This window comes from Symsagittifera roscoffensis, chromosome 5 (assembly GCF_963678635.1).
Source record: "Symsagittifera roscoffensis chromosome 5, txSymRosc1.1, whole genome shotgun sequence".
In the NCBI taxonomy this organism is placed as follows: domain Eukaryota; kingdom Metazoa; phylum Xenacoelomorpha; order Acoela; family Convolutidae; genus Symsagittifera; species Symsagittifera roscoffensis.
In genome coordinates, this window is record NC_087066.1 from 13,482,835 (window position 1) to 13,503,578 (window position 20,744).

General features: G+C 41.8%; 1 protein-coding gene across 1 annotated transcript; it reads right to left on the reverse strand.

Annotated features, from left to right (window-relative positions):
* Positions 1-17,071: 17,071 nt before the first annotated feature.
* LOC134846225 (uncharacterized) lies at positions 17,072-20,500 on the reverse strand. Its single transcript, XM_063863488.1, has 5 exons — positions 20,235-20,500; positions 19,963-20,049; positions 19,101-19,223; positions 18,071-18,154; positions 17,072-17,277 (listed from the first exon to the last, which is right to left on the reverse strand). Exons 1-5 carry the CDS (start codon positions 20,311-20,313, stop codon positions 17,180-17,182), a joined length of 471 nt encoding a protein of 156 aa, XP_063719558.1. The 5' UTR covers positions 20,314-20,500; the 3' UTR covers positions 17,072-17,179.
* Positions 20,501-20,744: the final 244 nt, after the last annotated feature.

A 20,744-nucleotide genomic window follows, 5' to 3' on the forward strand; every position in this document is an offset into this window, starting at 1 on the left:
ATGAGGAGACACAAAATTTGAAGAAATATAGTGTGAAAGACTGTCCTTATCATGCCAATAAAGATAAAATTTTAAAGAGGATTAATGAATTAAAATCTATTCATAAATTGTTTTCAATGAAATCCGAAACGAACGACGGCTTATCAAGCTGCTCGAATTTTCCGGAACGCCCCTCTTCATATGAACTAGAATCTGACAAACCGGTTTTGACAGAGATAGAACATTTAAAAGGGAAAATAGGTGAGGGAGATTTCGAAAAATTGCGGGACCTCCTAAATCGGAACGCAGATGTATTTTCAAAACATAAAGCGGATATCGGTTGATGTAATTTCGTCGAACACGAAATCGAACTAGAAGAGGGCGCCGTTCCCCATAGGGAAGACGCAAGGCGAATGACGCCACATAAATCAGAAGCGTGCCGAGCGGAAATAGAAATGTTGCTTGAATACGACATGATAGAACCCTCGAAATTGCCATGGGCTTGCGGGGTAGTAATGGCGAAAAAGAAAGGGGGCAGCTTAGATTTTGTTGCGACTTTCGTTACTTGAACGCGGTAACGATTAAAGATGCGTACCCGATACCGCGAATAGACGAGAGCCTATCTAAACTTGGTGATGCCAAGTTCTTCACCACATTGGACTTAGGTTCTGCCTTCTGGCAGGTCCCTCTGCGAAAGAAGGATAGAGAGAAAACCGGATTCGCGTGCGAATTGGGATTGTACCAGTGGAAGAGTATGCCCTTCGGCTTGTGCAATGCAACGGCCACTTTTCAAAGACTGATGGCTCAGGCTCTGACGAGAGTGACCAAGAAGTACGGGAATCTCGTGATGTGTTACGTGGATGACGTGGTCATAGCGACACCGACCCTGGAAGACCACATTGATAGGCTCGATGAGGTCTTTGGATGCATGAAAAGAGCAGGATTAAAGTGCAAACCATCGAAATGTGAAATCCTTAGGGATTCGATAAAGTACCTAGGAAGAATGGTGGATAGGCATGGTGTGAGGCCGGACCCGGAAGCAGTGGAAGCAGTGTTGACATGGAAAGCTCCCAGAACGGACACACAGCTCATGAGCTTCCTAGGGTTTGCCAATTACTACCGAGAATTCATTAAAGGATATGCGGACAAGGTGTATCCGATGCAGAAGCTGATGCACAACAAAGGGAAGAAGTTCGAATGGAACGATGAGGCACAAGCTGCTTTCGAGAACATAAAGCGGGAACTGTGCGAAGCGCCAGTGCTGGGCATGCCTACAGAAAAGGGCATGTATGTTCTCGACACAGACGCATCGGTGGTGGCCATCTCAGGAATCTTGCATCAAGAGCAAGAATGGAACGGAAGGACAGTTCTCCGTCCCATTGCATACGGCAGCAAGGTCTTGAGTGACACAGAGATGAAATATGGCGCACCAAAATTAGAAATGTTTGCAGTAGTCACCTTCGTGGAAAAGTACCGTGCATATTTGGGGAGCGCTCCCTTCAAGTTACGCGTGGACAACAGAGCGTTATCCTGGTTGAAAACCTACTCGATGGATCAGAGTTATATTGGTAGATGGATAGTAAGATTGGATGGCTACCATATCATAATCGAACATTGGGTGCGTGATAAACACCAGAATGCTGACAGCCTCAGCAAGAAAACTGAGTTCTATGAAAGATTGGAGCAGAAGCAGGCCAATCAGGCGGAAATAAAAGAGGGATTCTCGTTTCTGGACAAAGAAACTTATGAAGCGCTTCCCTTAACGAGATGGTTGGATAAGTCTGGACATCCAATTCCAGGGCACCCTGAGTTACCTGTAGAGAAAGCAGCCGAAATAAAGATCCTGTCCAAGGAGGACCCGGTCCCGTTGGATTTGTTGCTGCGCTCGAACCTGGTCCAGCAAGAACTCTCTCGCATGAATATAAACAGCCTCTCATTATTGGATAAAACGGTGCAAGTCACACCACAAGTGATGCGGATGCTGGGTGGATTGTTAGAAAGAGAAGTGACCAGAGATGACCCCGAATGGAGAGCAGCAGTGGCATCACTAACAGTCAGCGAAAAAGTGAAGTTCATGCCGTCCAGACAACAGCACGAAGAGAACGAGAGGGATTGTAGGACAATAGTTCAGCAACTAGTATCCTCAATACCCCAAGAAATTTTAACCAGTACTTCATACGGACAGAAAGAACAGGAGAGCGGCAAGCAAAAGAAAACCGTCACCTTTGTGGACCGGGATAAAGAGGGTGAAGTTGTAGAACAAAATCTGCTGCAAGACTATTTGTCCGGGGAGAAGGACAAAGAGAAAAACCAAAGATCACAAGATCAACACCCGGGACAAAAAAATTTGTCCGGGGAGTCCGAGATAGACGAGAAAATTCCTGATGAGAAACAGGACCTAGAGAACAAGGTTTTTTCCGGGGAGTTCAGATGGATGCGAAGAAAGTACAGACATGATCTGGAGGAGCGTGCAGTCTCCAGCACAACACCTTCGACGGATGATAATTCAGAAAGCTCAAGAATGAACACCTATTCAGACAGGGATTCGACCTCGGGATCAGAACTGTCAGAACTGGCGATACACACGCTACTAGTGGAAACTCGGGCGAGAGACCTGGACAGAGAGGTGTACCAGGATCCGGACAGCGATCGCTACCTGATACCGAGCGAAAGAGTCTTTGACAACGCAGCGGATGACTTGGAGACAATAGCGGTATCGAAACGTTCGATAAGCCTATTGCCGCAGAAAGCGGTAGTCAGGACTGATCTTCTGCCGTTTGAACAAGAAACACAACCGTTGGCGAAGGTTTGGTGCGTTAAGATGGAAGAAGACACACATCAACCCAACGAGCTGAATAGTCAGATGAGGGTCATGAAGACGTACTTGAAGGCGAGATACAGACTCTCGGACCTTCTAAGGGCGCAGAGAAATGATCGCATGACAAGCAACCTGAAAAGGTGGATCGAGAATGGTTCTCCGGATAAAAGGGACCTCGAGGGAGACAATACTTCATGCAGAAGGAAGGGAGGTTATATTTGAACAATGACGGAATTGTGGCTTGCAAAAGAAGGGAGGAAGACAGAGTCCTGTACAAGTATAACGTGATAGTATTACCGCAACTCTATCAGACAGAACTTTTATTCAGGTCACATGATCAAATGGGCCATCAGGGGATCGACAAAGTATATCAGAGGATCCTGAAGCGCTTTGAGTGGCCTGGGATGAAAAAGGCATGCGAGAAATGGGTAACAGCATGTCTGTCATGCCAACAAGTCAAGGATCCTAGGAAGTTGCGATTTCCTTTACAATCGATTGAGTCGTCTGAATTCAACGAGGTGGTGCAAATAGATCACCAAAAGATATGCATGTCAGACAATGGTTACAATCAGGTGCTGGTCATGATAGATCATTTTACGAAGTATGCAGAGGCCGTGCCCTGCATAACTGCCTCGGCGGAAGAGACATGCGACCACCTGATCAATACATGGATAGCAAGACATGGTTGTCCGATGACGTTTCAATCGGACAATGGAACAGCTTTCGTAGGAGAGCTTACGAAAGAGCTTATGAGACGCTCACAGGTCGCTCAGGCTCACTCCACGACATACCACCCTCAGACGAATGGCTTAGTGGAAAGACAGAATAGGACGTTAGTGTCGATGCTGAGAGTATATTGTTCCAGGTATATGACCGATTGGGACAGATACCTTCCACAGGTGATGGGGGCATATAATAGCACGCAACACTCCACCACTGGAGCCAGTCCACACATGATGCTAACTGGACACGAAAAGTCTTTACCCTTAACCTTCTTCTACCCAGAATATGAGGGAAAGAAAACGTCCCCACAGGTCTACATGAGGGACGTGATCGAACGCCAACAGGAGTTGAACGATTTGTGTAGACTAAAAACACTCAGCAGGCACAGGCAAGGCAGAGGAAAAGATTCGACAAGAAAGCAGCTGGTGCAAAGGCTTACTCGGTGGGAGACTACGTATGGGTATTTCAGAACGTTATACCTCCGAAAGGGACAAAGAAGCTTCTAAAGAAGTGGAGGGGACCCTTCATGATTACAGAGGTGCACCAAGAGGGACGCTTTTATAGACTGAGTACTGGCCGAGCCGCCCACTACGAGAACATCAAGCCACACAATCCATCGACAGAAGACTGGTGTATACCTGCAGACATGGAAGAAGGGGATTATCTAATGATGGATCCTGCTTGTGAGGTCAATGAAAAAGGCACCAGGGAGAAGAACGATGGAAACGAAATCGTAGAGGATGATACAGATACAACGCTGGATCTGGATCCAAACGAACGGATCGAAGCGGACAATGAAACCTTACCCTACGCAGAAGAAGATTGGCAGGATCCCGAACAGACAGAGGTTCCCAAGAACTTGGAACCAGATCTTCCATTCGCGATGCAGACTCGTCAGAAGGACGGGACGAAACCAAGAAAGAAATACAATCCTTACGGTGACGACTTTGTAGTGGATAGGATAGATCAAAAGAAAATAGTGGAGGAAGTAGTGGGTTTAGAGGAAATAACTGTGTCACAAGACATTAACATAGTCGATGATCACAACGATGAGTGGGTTGACGACTGGTCGAAACCCGAGGTAGAATTCGACGATGAGCGACAGCAGTCATATGAACAAGACCTGACGAACCTGCGTGTCTTAGAGTGGCTGAATGAAACGACCTCGGATCCAGAGGAGACCAGCGTCACGATTCAAGACGTAGATCGTGAAAGCATGAAATACATCAAGACTGAACGAGATGATCCTTCCTGGGCTGCCCAGGAAGGACGACTACTCATTCCAGCTTCTAACCTTGACTTGATACCCGGTATGCGATCGACGGGGACGTCGATGGATATTTTTGTCCGGGGAGTGGGGGTAGGACTTACCCACACTGAAAACTTGATAATAGAAAAATTAAGAATAGCAAGAGAAACAGGAGACTTAGAAGCAGAAACAGGCGAAGAACCTAAGAAACCTGACATAGGCAGGGTAGTTGATTCATATTTTAATTTACCAAATGAATATTCTTGTAACATAATACTAACAGACAGTGATTTCATACTCACAAACAGAACATGTGCGATAGCGATCACCGCAGACATGAGTTTTAGGACAGCGCTAGCGGCAGATTTTAAGAGGGAATACAAAAACGTGGAATTCCTTTGGAAGCAAAGACCAGGGATAGGGGGCGTAGCAGCCTTACCTCCGGCGGTGTCGCAGATACCGGGAAAGTACTTATGCTTCTTGGTAACGAGGGCGACAGAGAAGCAGCACGTGGACCCAGAAAACCTAGTCTTGTCTTTGACGAGGCTGAGGGACTTCCTTGTGGAAATGGATGTGGAGGAGCTCTCACTTCCAGTGTACGATCCAAACAGAGGAAGACTGCATCCTCGGGAATTGTACGCGCTTGTACACGTGATATTCTCTGATACGAACATACAAGTATATCTACATAAGAAATATTACTTAAGTATAGGCTGAGTGATGTGCGAGAGGGTGTTAGGCCAAAGACTAAGTATGTAAAATGTGGTATGTGTGTATGTGAGGTTATGTTATGTTATGTGTTAGGTTATTAAGATCGTGGGTAAGTAGGGGTTAGTGACCATGAACAACTAAATGACGATTTTGGGAATAGATCCAAAGTTTGGACTGTCCAACCTTAGGTCGAATTCCAAAATTTTAGAAACCAATTGATTTTAATAAATTTGAGGATAAATATCTTTTTATCTGAACTGTCTTTAAGCAAATTTTAACGATATATGTTAAGGTAAAACTGACAAGTGTGACATTCGTGATTTCTTTTCTAGATCCTGATTGATCATTTAAATTACTCACTTGAGTCAAATTATCAAATCGAATCAAATCAAACTTGGAAAGAACAGTATGGACAATTTCAACCTGGATGAATTGATGGACCTGGCAGAGGCATATGTGGGACCGATGGTAGATGCGATCTATCGTCGGCTGATCGAACGAGACTTCGCTCTGGAGGACCCAGAGGTGGTCATGTTGCTGACCGCCCTGATCAACATCTTGGGGCACGACAACCGTGGGGACCGCCTCACGGAAGTCCTGTCGATGGCAGCATATGGAGAAAGAGGAGTTCTAGACCGCCCGAACATGAGAGTGATGAGGTGGAGAAACGGGGCTCTCTCAGGGAGTGACTTGGCGAATGAGCCTGGATTGGGAAGTTCTAGGACTTACCAACCAGGTGAGATGCCAATGCCCTCTAAGCCTAAGCCTGGGCTGACGAGAATGCATCGGGAGATGAACAGCGAGGCGACCTCGTCTGGTTCACCACTGAGAGCGGCTGTGCCACCAAAAAGGGCGAAAGTAACACAGAAGGTTCAGACGAACCAAACCATACAAGATCTGGACGAGATGAACGATCAGCTGAAAAGTACGAAGAAGGAGCTGGACGATATGACCAAAAGCATGCTCCAGATGGAGGAAGATCGGGACATGTGGAGAAAGTTGTTTGAAGACTGCAACAAAAAGCAGGGTCAAGAGATCGAACGCTTAAGGCAGGAATACAAAGAGCGATCGGAGCAGGTGGCGTTGACAACGGCCGTAGAGAAAGTGATACCTGCAAGGGACATTCCTCGTGGGCAGTCCCCGATGGAGCTCTTGACACCTCGAGAAATGAGTCAAACAACGGAGACACGGCTTCCAGCAGAGACGAATCGAGTAACAATTCCGGATCCTAGTGACACCTTGGGTGATCCCGTCGTAGAACAGACAGTGAGGAAGCTGATAGAGACAGCTGGACGACTGGTCGCTAACAAGAATGCGCCAGGTTCCGGGGTGACTGCACCCTATGGAACGATTGACGATACGGGCAGAGTACAACTCTCCCAGACCGTGATCAGACAAGGGATAAGTAACGTGACACCACTCATGGGGAGCTCGAGAATCCCAGAGAGGAAAGTACGAAAGATGCCAGCGAAGAAAGTGTCTCGTATAATAGACGTGCAGAAGAATAATCAATTGAAGTATAATTTCACGGGAGTTCCGGAGACAGATCCGAGGGCCTGCTTCAATCGAGCTACCTGGAGCCCGGCTGTGAACCTGCAGCAACCACAACTCGGGACATCTCACCTGATATTGGGAGACAGCTTAGTCAGAGTGCTGTCGAATTTGAGGACCTCATGGGTCACCACGGTGATGGCCTTTGGAGGCGCGACGATTGCCCAATTATATCGGATGGTGGAACTGATGAATCCAGGGAAAATTCCCAATGTGATGATCTTAGTTGGGACGAATGATATCTCCAGAGGGTCAGACGAGCAGGAAGCACTGTGGGAGTCAATGATGGTGTGTCTGTTTACTACTCTCTGGCAGAAGTTCAGTTGCGCGGTACTGACCGTTTGCACGGTGCCAATGAAAGCGAGAAGCCTGACAGCATCAGGAAGAAGGCACAACGAGGGAGTCATGAGATGGAACAACATCTTGAGGAACCTAGCAAATCGAAATGCCGGAAGAATGATCCTCATGGACATTGAACATGAATTGAGAGCCATGGATCAGGCCAGACTGACCACGGATGGCATCCACTTCGACAGTATCGAAGGACAAGCTTGGTTGAATCGAGTCTTCCAAGAACGGTTGGATGAGCTGGAAGCAGAACTCTTTGACACAGGAGTGCTGAAGGAAGAGGGAACGGTGAGTGATACGGTGATTACCACCTTTGTGCCTCCTAACCTGGAAACACGCTTGGGTACGGTCCCAGCCGTCACGAATTACCGGCAACAAAGCTCCAGCGAACCAGGTCGAAGAACAGACGTGCAGGATCGGTTGGGAGAAGCACCGATGAGGAGAACGATTCATCCTAGGAGGAGGATAGGACCTGTCAACCAACCAATCGAAGAAGTAGCAGGCACATCTAGATCGGACACTAGATCGGAGACGACGAGTACCAGTCGAGAGGAGAGACCGAGCAGAGGCTCATTGTTGTGGTCGAGATCCATACCGTCTCCCTGGCATATATACAAAGACGAACTGATGAAGCTGGACCTACAGAGAGTAAGCTTCATCGAAGATGCAAGGAGGATGCTGAATGGAGCGACGCTATCCGTCAGCAGATTATACTCAATAACCGGCGTAGACTGGTTGATAGCCGCTAGCATAAACTTCAGCTCCACGACGGCCTTGAGATTTGCTGATTTGGAGGGACTGCCCTCTAACAACACGATGGGACCAGTGAATGCGAGACCGTTGCAAGATGTGAGATTGAACCATGATGAGGGGAATCGTGAAGAAAGACCAGGAAGATTCCTGACGGCGGGAGCGCCGATTGGACAACACGTGAAGATATTTAGGCAACTGACGACACCACCTGGTCATGTGAAGGAGAGAGTATACCCAAAACTAGTGAACCAAGATGGTGATGCCCAGAGATATGGCGGATTGACAGCGATAAAGAAAGATGAGACCATCTTCGCCGCCTACGACAAAGCAGAGATGAGGAAGGCCAAAATCATGGTAGTAGCGAATTCAGAGTTCGTGTACACCTCCAAGTCTTTGTTCTGGCCGGACGTCATAATGTTGGCCGCGGTTGACCTAGACCTATTGCAATCAGTGTCTTTGGCTATAGGGGTACAAAGGCAGACAGACATGAACCCAATAACGATTGTGTTTGCTGGCATCAATGACCATCTACACAGTAGAGGTTTTCTGAGCAGGCTCAGAGATCCTGCAACAGCAGAAAACGCAGTATGGCCAGCAATAAAAGACATCCTGGAGTCGATGGGTGAAGTGGTGGATGCGACGAAGGAGGGGTCATTCAATAAAGTGGCGTTGAGAGTAGTATTTGCGTTGTCTCCGGGATATGCACATCTCCCGGATGGACTGAAATTTGTGTATGCAATGGTAGCCTTACTTTCGGAAGGAAAATATGATGTGATCATATCGACCCCGAATCGCATGATAGAAATGGAGAACCTGAGGCCACTTAAGGCTGAACTGCCTGCAGTATGGTCAGATATCTCAAACGCGATGAGAGGATTCAAGGACCACGCGCTACACATGTTAGTGATGGACGAAGTGCTGGGATTGGAACTGTCCAACTTCACTCGACAACTCAAACTGAAACCGGGAATAGATGACGACCATCGAGTGATCACGGCAATGTCCAACGACTTATGGTTCCGAGCAATGGAAGTGGCAAGTGAAGACACAAGAAGAAAAAACTCACTGGAGACGAGAGCTCATCTGGAGGCGATGGTTCTGAGAACCAAGCCGGAAGCAAACCAGTGGCTACACCTGAATCCTAGAGTAGCGGCATTGGGTGCAGATGCTTTTCAGCAAGGCCCAGTAATGATCACGAAGATACACGCCTACTTGTTGAAGGAGGTGAACCTGGCGGAAAATGCCGGAGAAAAGACCGCTGAGTTCGTGAACAGAATGGGTCAGATTACTCTGGAAACCTTCTGGACCCAGGAAGTGAAGGGACAGGAGGGATTTGAAAGGACAGATAGCATGCTAGAAGGGTTGGGAGCCGGATGGACCGCGTCCTTCTTGGCAAAAGTTTACCCGAAAGTCTCGCAATTGTCTCGAGTCAGGGCAATTGTCTCAATACATGTAACATTCGCCCGGAAGATACACATCGACGGAAAACAAAACTAAGTCCTAAGACGACTGGCTAGCGTCTAAACAGAGCTTTGCATGTTTTTCACCGTCTCTACCAAGCCAGTGCTTTTCGGTGGTCTTTTCTAACATCGGGTCGACAAAAACGTTACTGCCTTCGGCTTCGGTCAAAACACTCAAATTAACTGAATTACATGCAAAAATAGTGAGCTCATGGCTGGGTCTCAGTATCCCCAGACCACGAGGTCACTCCTAAAAACAGGGCTACTACTTGTTATATTACTATTGTTTTTGTTCAGTAGATAAAAATCATCATCTCCATCGAAGATGGATCAACCCTTTCCCCCAACTCCTAGCTTCTCATCCCTATCAAAATGAATCTAGATATTAATTAAATTCAAGTCAGGACATGACAGGAAGCTAAAAGTTTATACGAGTCAATAAAAGTTTCAGTCCCGAGACCCTTCCGGATTCTTGAATCCGCTGAATCAAGCTCGCTAATCTTGATTTCTTCCTATCCGGAAGGCTGGTTTCTTACCCTTCACCGTTGTTCGCAACGGCCTTGCAACTATTGTAGCAGCACAATAGTTGCAACTCGGAACGTTCTCTGCTATTCCTGCAATCTGCTGCTGTTTTTCAATCACGATTATCGTTGTTATCGTCAGCGCAACTAATGTTGTTGTGTTTTTTCTCTCGTTTTTTGTCAAATTGGCCGTTTCTGACGTTTCTCAGAAATATGACGTCATAATTCGAATTTTTGAAATTTTAAAATACTAGAATATTCCAGCCCTCACCGTTTGGCCAAACGTTCCAATAACGCTCCTAGTTCTTAAAAACCACCAATCCGGAAGGCTTACTGCTAAAATTTCGAATTCTGCAGAGATTGCATTTTTCACATTCTGGTCGAATGTCACACAAACAACAACAGGTTGCAGGAATAGCAGAGACCGTTCCAAGTTGCAACTATTGTGTCGCTACAATAGTTGCAAGGCAGTTGCTAACAACAGTGAAGGGTGGAAACCAGCTTTCCGGGTTACAGAGAAATCATGCTTAAAGTGCTTGATTCGGAGGGGTTTCGGGACTGAAAATTTTATCATCTTATATGAACTTTTAGCTTCCCTGTCATGTCCTGATTTGAATTTAATTAACAACTGAATTCATTTTGGTAAGGATGAGAAGCTAGGAGTTGGGGGAAAGGGTTGATCCATCTTCGATGGAGATGATGATTTTTATCTACTGAACAAAAACAATAATAATTCAATAAATAGTAGTAGCCCTGTTTTTAGGAGTGACTTCGTGGTCTGGGGATACTGAGACCCAGCCATGAGCTCACTATTTCTGCATGTAATTAAGTTGATTTGAGTGTTTTGACCGAAGCCGAAAGCAGTAACCCGATGCTAGAAAGACCACCGAAAGTACTGGCTTGGTAGAGACGGTTAAAAGCCTGTAAAGCTCTGTTTAGACGTTAGCCAGTCGTCTTAGGACTTAGTTTTATTTTCCGTCGATATGTATCTTCCGGGCGAATGTTACATCCTCAAAAGAAACACATGAAGATGCAATCGAGCTTGCCTCTTAAAATGGTTTCTTTAGCTGGGATTTAGCACTGAGCCAAAACAACTTCAACCTGATTAAATCAGAATTCAGAGATGGTTTTTCCTTAAGACGGATGGGAACCGACCAAAACCCTATAAACTTGGTTTCGTTGTACTAAATTCCACTGCATTCTAATCCAATGACAGAGATTTATGTAGAAAAATTGTCTAATTTCTATCATTTTTTCGCTATTGTTATCGACTCTCGAATCTCAACTGCTGCATAAAACGCGAGCATGACAGGGCAAACTAAGATAAAATAGACTTCCCTAATATGACCGACTAGCACCTTTTTGCTTGAGTTTTTTTTTTACAAAGTTGACGTGCCATGTCATGTGTTGCTTAATTCTATTTGCAATGGTTGTCTTAATTGTTTATCTGCGTTTTCAAGTTGATTCATCTGAAGTGGATTCAACACACACTGCCTTACGTAAATTAACCTGGTAACAAAATCTTGCTGGTCTTTGTTAATTAGAGAACTGGCCATAGAGGCGTATCGTTCAGTTTCCAGAGAGGGAATGATTTTGATAGTGGCCCATAAGCAGTAACACAATCTTGAGGTCCATGTCTAGGTTTACCGTTAATTCGCTCTTATCGATAGAAATGCCTGAAAAATAGTGTCTGGCTCTTGAGCCAATTGATAAAGAACCTTTCACTCTGGATCGCCAATGTGACCTAGATAACGACTATTGCCCCTTAAAACAAGTGAAAGTTTGAAACTCGACCGGTATTCGGATTCTGTTTTCGTTCTACGAGAAAGGTATCGTTCCAACTCTCAGTTAACTTTCAACTGAATTACCCGATCATGGGATTCCTTATGAACTTTACCTGCTTCGACATGCGTTTAGCAGAAAATATTACAAATTTCGAAAAGTCAAGTTTTTTTGCGTTTTCTGAAGATTAACTATCAATCTTAAATAAAAGTTTCAAACGATAAAAGTTGGTTGCGCATATTTTTCCTAGAGACGCAGCTAGTTCTTAAATTTAAAAATCAAAGCTCCCAGAACAAAACTAAAGAACACTATAGGCTAAAAAACTAGCAACTAGAGAATAAAACTCACAGAAACAATTCCGAGGGAACTTTTGAAAAATTACTGAATAATAGATGTTATGTAATATTTTGAAAAAATAAATCATATAAATTTTGTGTTTGATAGTAAATTTTTTTGGTCGTTCTGTAATAATTAGTTAGATTTTTAAGCCTGAAGATGTACAAAATTTTGCAAAAGAGTTTGTTAATTTTAATATGTTAACATATTCGATCCTTAATTTTTCGTAAGAGGAAGGTTATGTCTTTGGGAAATTTTCACATTCTCGAAAACTTTCATTTTCACTTATTATAGTGGAGATACAGCTAAGGTTTCGGCAAACTCGAATTTATGTGGTTACGCATTTGGTCCTACATCAATTCAACGAAAACAAAATATCAAAAACGTACCTTCAGCTTAAACCTGGCCCTAGGCGTCCTTGGAGACACAAAAAAAATTTTGTTCACCTTTTCTTTTTCAATAAATCCCTTTTTTCGATGCTTTTACAACCCTTAATCTGGTATGGCGCTATTCAGCTCGTGAACTGACCTGACCGTGACCAAATTTACTTCTCTAAAAATTGTATTGTATCGCAACTTAGATCGCAACGATAGATACTATTGGGCAACAACTTCCCATATTGTTTGTGATTGCTTTGCTACCTTGTTTGGTTTTAAGTCATTTAGATTATGCATAAATGTTTTTGTAGAGAACATTTGCAACTTCTATAATTTTGTATTAGAAAAGCAGTTGAATTGGGGTTTGAAACGCAAATGTTTCAAATCAATTTTCAAACCTTCTGCCGCATAACGGAAAAGTAAATCATTCATAGGAAATGAGAAAGAATTGAGTTTAAATGTGTCACATGTCTTTATCAGTATCGTAATAACAAAAAGCAAGCTTCTACAATTTCCTTGAGGCTAACGACAGCGAATTATAGAATAAATCAACGAACAAAGCGAAACATAATTGAAAACTACTGTTTAACAGCTTTCTACATAAAAGTTTCTGTTCCATCTAACGTCAAAAAAAGGAAATAAGTTGCCCAGTAAACTACAAAAATTTGTTATTATCTCATCATTCTTAAAGAGAAAAGTCTTCACTGATATGAAATCTAATCCAATCTATACGCATACAAAAACATGGCTCGATTTCCGTTTTCATTTGTTGATTTGCAATTATATTTTCAGTTTGACAATGTTTTGATAGTTTTGCCTTTACAATTTTTACGGGTGTAAAAACATTTTTCTTGCTCCACAATTTCATCTCAAAATTGATTATTTCATTGATGTAATTATATCATCTCATTTTACTCAAACAAAATAACTAATCTAAAATTGTAACTTTAATAACTATAGACTGTTATTTTACTGATATGACCGAAGAAACTACAAGGATAATAAACACCAAAGTTGTCCACTGAAAACCGGTCTTTATGATCTTATCAGAAAATAAAGTTGGTTATGACTTTTTTTAAAACTCAATAGAACTCTGAACAGCCGAATAAATAACAAGGAAGTTACACTATCAATGCACGCAGAAATGATCTTTCCACATTAGTACTGTGAAGAACAGGGTCCGAGAGCGATTGTTCTCTATCACAAACAGTAATAAGGCGACTTAAGAAATGGCAGGGCGGAGACCTGGATGATCTATATAGAAAATGAAGGCGCTACGAATGCGCTTGACAAAAGGAAGTAGACGGAAAACTGAAATTGAAGCTTAACAGTTCAACAAGATAATGAATAAGGGAAAGATATTGATCGCAATAGAAACACTAACGGACTCATCTGAAGAGGTTGTTTCGCTTGATGAGATTGTCAAATGTAAGACAGTAAAACAAACTCTTCCTTTCCATTCATCAATTTTTAATCAGGTCAACATATCAAGAAGGCATCCACGATAACGCACTGACCTCATGCACCATCTGGCCTTGATGCAATTGAATGGAGACGTATTTTAGCCCATATCTAGCAAAAATCACTTGAGATATCAAAAACAATGACTAAAATTGCCAAAAAAATTGTCTACCGAAGAACTGAATCCAGAGCTAACGGAGCTATATAACGCATGACTAAAACCCTCAGACAAGAATCCAGGAGTAAGGCCCATAGGCATACGCCGCGAAGTTTTGCATAAGATAATAGGACGAACAATAGCCAAATGCTTAAAAAACCAACTCATGTCGCTTGGTTCAATCTATAACTCTGCCTAGGACAAAAATTTGGCACTGAAATTGCAATCCACACCCGAAGAAACCGAAACAGCAAAATCTCCGTTGATGCTATTTTTCTGATAGATGCTTAATCGAAAGCTGGCCTTCAACAACATCGAAATAGCTGGCCATCTCTTTTAACAGAAGAACTAACAAAATAGCAACACTAACGGACTCATCTGAAGAGGTTGTTTCGCTCGATGAGATTGTCAAATGTAAGACAGTAGAACAAACTCTTCCTTTCCATTCATCAATATTTGATCAGTCAACATATCAAGAAAGCATCCACGATAACGCACTGACCTTATGCACCATCTGGCCTTGATGCAAATGAATGGAGACGTATTTTCAGATTTCAAAAACAATGGCTAAAATTGCCAAAAAAATTGTCTACCGAAGAACTGAATCCAGAGCTAACGGAACTATATAACGCATGATTAAAAACCTCAGACAAGAATCCATGAGTAAGGCCCATAGGCATACGCCGCGAAATTATGCATAAGATAATAGGACGAACAATAGCCAAATGCTTAAAAAACCAACTCATGTCGCTTGGTTCAATCTTTAACTCTGCCTAGGACAAAAGTTTGGCACTGAAATTGCAATCCACACGCGAAGAAACCAAAACAGCAAAATCTCCGTTGATGCTGTTTTACTGATAGATGCTTAATCGAAAGCTGGCCTTCAAAAACATCGAAATAGCTGGCCATCTCTTTTAACAGAAGAACTCGTACTCTAATCCATGTAAACTGCTCGTTAACACTAAAAAAACATCTACAACCCAGGGAGTACGCTAGCGATGACCATCTACGGTCGAGCCATAAAACCTCGCATGAAACTTTCATCATTCGACAAAGTAACGCAGTTGGTAAATTAAGAAATTTACGGACCGTCCATGGCAAAAGTTGCGTCACTACGTATTTTTTTTGGCTAACACTTCAAAGCATCCAAAAGCCAACTACTTATTGTCAAAGATGAAAAGCTCAGTGAAAATGAGCAACCCTTCGAAAATGCAGGAATCACTATAAAAGCAGGCGCCCGATTGCTTGGTTTTGCTATAGGAATAGAATCTGAATGTAAAAAACTTTTCGAGTTCCAACAGAATGAGAGTTTTGAGAAAACTAATACGAAATTGGTAAAACCCTCCCCCCAAAAAACATATATGGTTCTTATATTAAATGAATCCATAGAAAAATTTCATTTCTAACCGAAACAACGCCTAACGATATGGAAAACTTAGAAACGTGTGAAAATATTATCAAAGAACAACTAATACCTAACCTTGTCGATAAAAACACATTTACCCCCCCTTCCGTGAGATCTGTTCTCAACCCCCTAAAATAGGCAGACTTAGTATCAAGCTGATAGAACAAACCTGATTGAACGAACCGAAAACTGATAGAACAAACCGAAAGAAAAGAGAGATGGTATTTACTAAAGATGCGGACGTGTGCTTGTGGTGCTAAATTGGACGTGACACATGCCCTACAATGTGCAAAGGGCGGTTACACCCACATAAGACCCAATAAAATTAGAGAAACAATCGCCCACCTAATAAACGAGGTTTGCCATGGTGTCGAGATTAATCCGGAACTTCGGCCGTTGCAAGCAGAAAACTTTGTCATAAATTCAACAACAACTGAAGATGAGGCACGACTTGACATTTTATGCAAACAGACTCTCGGCTTCACGGTTTTGCCTCGCTTTTTTTGATGTGAAATTTCTCAACTCCCATGCCAAAACATCGCGATAACTGCATAATGACGCTGAAGAACTAATGACGCTGCAACTGACGCTGCCCCCTAATTCTTGGGTGCACGGTGGCGCTGCTCCAACAGTCACGCGGACGATGCAGCGATTATCCGAAAAACTAAGCGAAAAAAGACAAGAAAGCTACCCAGAATCGATGAAAAACAAATGACCTGAAATAACCTTCGCGCTTCTGAGAAGCTCTATACTTTGTATGATGGGATGCGGTGTTTATTCATATGTCCCAAAACGAAAAATCAGTGCCAAAGTTTACAAAAAAAGCTGTCTGATAAGTCACAATTCTTTTCAATTGATCAAAAAACGAAATCAGCCGAGTCTCGGTTAAAAAACGCCCGGCTGTAGATTTCGTGTGGAGTCCTACCCTCTTGTGGCAAGCTGGCAACACGTTGGCGAGGCTCCGGTGATTAATCCTGCAGCTTTAGTTAATGCTGCTTGAACAAAACGGACAATCAATCCGAAAGTTCGTTGGCTCAAATTTCATTAAATCAAAATTCGAGAAGATAAATTTTGGGACTTTTTGGAATGATTTTTTATTTTGGAGCTTTGAATATTGGGACTTCTGGGAATTCACCGGGGGTGCAGATCGCTGCACAAAGTTCAATTTATCGACAATTCCATTTGCGCTATTGTAGAGGAAGGACGGCTATGATAAATTAACATTAGGATGATGCATTTAATGCTGATATATGACTTCATGGAATTTTATAACGCTGGTCTGGCCCTATCTAGCTTATGCAGTTACCGTAACTAAACGGAAGAGCCTTTGTTGTAATTTTTTTTGTTGTACTAAGGCATTGACTACTCACTAATTAAAGTGTTTCTTCTTCAGTAGTGCGAAGCTCCGCTTCAACTGTTATAAAGTATAAATTCACTCCATTTTTAAAGGGGGTCAATTAAACTAGGCCCTTCGGTCATGCGACGGTCCGTGCACAGGTTGGATAGGCCATATCAACGCCTCCAACAATAGTATATAAGTTCGCGTTTTCATTTCAATCTTGAGCTCCTTCCTGCTACTGACAATTTCTTTGACTTGGCTCCCACTCGCTTTGTACCTTTCGTCTGCGCTAGTGATTGCAAATTTCCTAAATGTTAAAGATCAATCTGAAACTGAGTCTCTGTGAAAAGAGTGGCGATGAAATGTAAATCAATAATTAAAAAGTGGTTCTAGGTAAATTTGACATCAGGACAAAGACAATACGAAGACCATATTTTTGTCTCATGATAATCACATTTGAAATAAGTTTTTGTTTAAACTAGTAAAAATTTTTCAAGTTTTTTTTGGCAATTTTAATAACAAAAACATTCAAAATTATATCGACCTAATTTCAATGCATTTAATCCAAGTTTTTTTTTCTACGACAATGATAGAGCCTTCCCAAAAATATCCAGGTCCTTTTGAATAAGATGTATAGAGGGCTCAAAAGTTCAAACAACTAGAAGGGCAACAAATGGCCGTTTTTTCAGCGAGTCAATAGTGTAACATCCGAAACTTAGCTCCAAAAATTCAGGAGAAGTTAATGTAATACTACAGGCTTAATCACGGCGGGACCGTTCTTTCATAGTTATACCAAGTTTTTGGAGCAAAAAGAAGGATCGAGTCATTCAGATTCGTTACGAGGTTTAAAATGCCAGGTGCTTAGCCTTTAAATTATTTCTCTTTTGGGGGAGATTCGTAGCTAGTTACCATGGGGGATAGTTAAAGAGATCCCAGAATTGATGTAGATTGTTTTGAAACTCTTTAAGCTCTCATATAAGCGTCGTAACTTCTTAAAATTTATCTTTTCACAGATCCAGCTGTCTTCTTAATCTCTTGGAGTAATGGTATCCGTTTAACGTCGAACACGATAGTAAGTAGTATATGTATATTTTATTTACCATAAATTGTTGGGTATTCGACTTGCATTGTTTTTGAACTGAGCAATGGAATAAATTTCTTGTCGTCATCTGCTGGACCAAATTCTGAAAAAGAGTAGATGAATAGTTGTGGCTTTTCCCATTATAGCCACCCAGCCTAGTAACTGAAATATAGCCTTTCCGCTATAGGATTTATGTATATGTGTGGGTTGGGGGTCATAATGGGAAAGAGTCTCAATTTTTTCCGATATGGGACAGCAAAGCCTAGTTTGCAAAGTAATAAAAAATAAAGTATTTTTTTTTCAAATTTTGTATCGATTGGTGTAAAAAGTAAGCAATTAAGTGGGTATACTGTGATTATAAAAAAAAGTTGTCTCTATCGGCTGTTTTTTCAAGCTTTTTGTTATTCGTAGAACCAAGAATATATCAAAACATTTTCATAACTTCTTATTTATGAAACATTTTCATTAGTGTTTGGTCGCAAGTGATGCGAAGCTATATCTCGCCCATATTAATTCTAGAACCCTATCATTAGCCGGAACCTTAAATAATTGAAAAACTTCTGAACATTTTGTGATTTTTGTTTTAACGTGTTTTGATATGTAAATTGTTTTAAGCATCAGTAAGTGCGGGTAAGGTCAATTTTTGGGCTATTGTTTTTTTTCGCATGATTAGGAGTAATGAACGTAATTAGTACTCTTATTTAGGTTTTGTTGATTTTTTTCAGGAAAAAATTGACGCTCAATTTTGATTTTTCGAGGTTTGACTTCTGATTTCTTTTAAAGTTCACTTCATTTCCTTTGTTAAAAGAAAACCAAACTACATAATTGAACAGCAAAAATGTGAAGGTTTCGGTCGACCTCTATTTTTGAAAATGGATTTGAATCCAAGCAAAATAAAGATTTTACTTATTGGTTCATTTATCTCAAATTGGGTTGATTTTATTTCATTTTTTTTCTACAATTCATTTTTTTTCTGCCTTCTTGCATTGATAACTCTTTTCAAACTGTTAGTTACATAGTTGGCTATGTATGAATTGAGTTGAACTCACTGTCTATCGCTAAGGGGATGAAGGTGGCTCTGTCTTGTAACACTTGGTGCACGTACTTCTTTGCACTTGCATTGTCCCCCATCGACTGCAGTTTCCCCTCTTCATCAACAAAGTCGATGTCCGCTAAGCAGAATTAACACGCGATAAACGAAAAAAGTTTTGGTTTAATTTCACTTCTATTTCAAAATGAGTTCACAAGGTTTGCAATTTTCAACAGTAAGGGTAAAAAACCGCTAGTTTTTGTTCCGGACGTTAGCTCAGCTTAGTTCTGCAGGTCTCAAATTATGTGCGACTCAGTTCTTGGTGCTTTTTTATCCTGTTACATATGTTAAGAACACGTTTGAAAAATGAGTTTTTGGTTTACTCTAATGGTGTACTCTAAAACCGGATGTATTCTAATTGGCAGAAAACATGAGAAGTCAGTTTCTTGGGAACGACATTTGAAAGCATTTGAAAAAGTGCCATTCGTTGTCGAAAAATGCGTATATGAGCCTTTCAAATAATAGTAGTTTCGCAATGCACAGCAATCAAACGCCCATGAGATGTCTTGAGACGGTTATCGCATCTTCTAATTGCGACGCTTTTTCGCTTGAGGCGAGTTGTCGCCTACGAAGAATAATCAATCGCCGAACCGGCAGCAACGAAATAGTTTACTCAAATGAATCTTGGAAAACTTGTGAAAGCATTGTAAGTATTTTCTCAAGTTTCGTTCATTTTGCGCGTTCGTTTTTATTGTTTGAAGTTTTTTGATCTTGCCCAAGCTTGAAACGCGATTGAGGTTTACCAAATTAAAACCTTTTTGCAGTGAAAAATTAGAAGAATGTGGAAATAATAGCGAACTAAAAAATATGTTGCTTGTTACCGTCTCTGTCTATTCTGCATCTTTGTCGCACAGCATCCAAAAGCAATTCAACTCTGCAGTCTGCGTTCAGAATCGACTTCTCATCATCTGAGGCAACAAAATGTAATAACTGTTTTTTTTTTCAAAAAAGCTACTTTTATTTGTATTCCCGACTTCTAAATTGATGTTCGAAGTAGTTGATTAAGTAAATATGTAGATGTGAAACACACCGAAGTTTGAAGACTAAAAATGAGGTTAATTATTCCTGGGCCTAAATTAGGAGCTGATCTTACCTCCATGTCTGACTACAATAAACGCCGGCAGACAGTTTCCGTCATCGCGGATAGCATTGCCAGATTGTTTTTTCGACATTGAATCGATATAAAGTATAACCACAAATGAAAGTTTGAGAAACAGTCACACGATGACGCGGTCAACCACTTGTTTACTCTAGTTTGATAAAAATAATAAAATAAAGTCATAAGCAATAAACAGATGTATGTCTAGTTGATTGATGAAGCAAACCAAGCCGCTTATATGTTTCGTAAAACTAAGCCGCTCGAGCTATAAACAGATATATGTCTAGTTGATTGATAAATACAAACTAAGCCGCTTACATGATTCGTAAACGTGGCTATCGTAAACCGAGCCAAATTGTTTCATGCGGCGTTAATTTGATCGGTCTTTTTGGATTTGACGCGTCGTGAAATGAGCTGAACAAAAAGCCAGTTGAACAACCATTGCTTCAAGAAGTACTTGTTCAGAATGCCTTGTTGGTTATAATTTTGAACTTTTGAAATGGC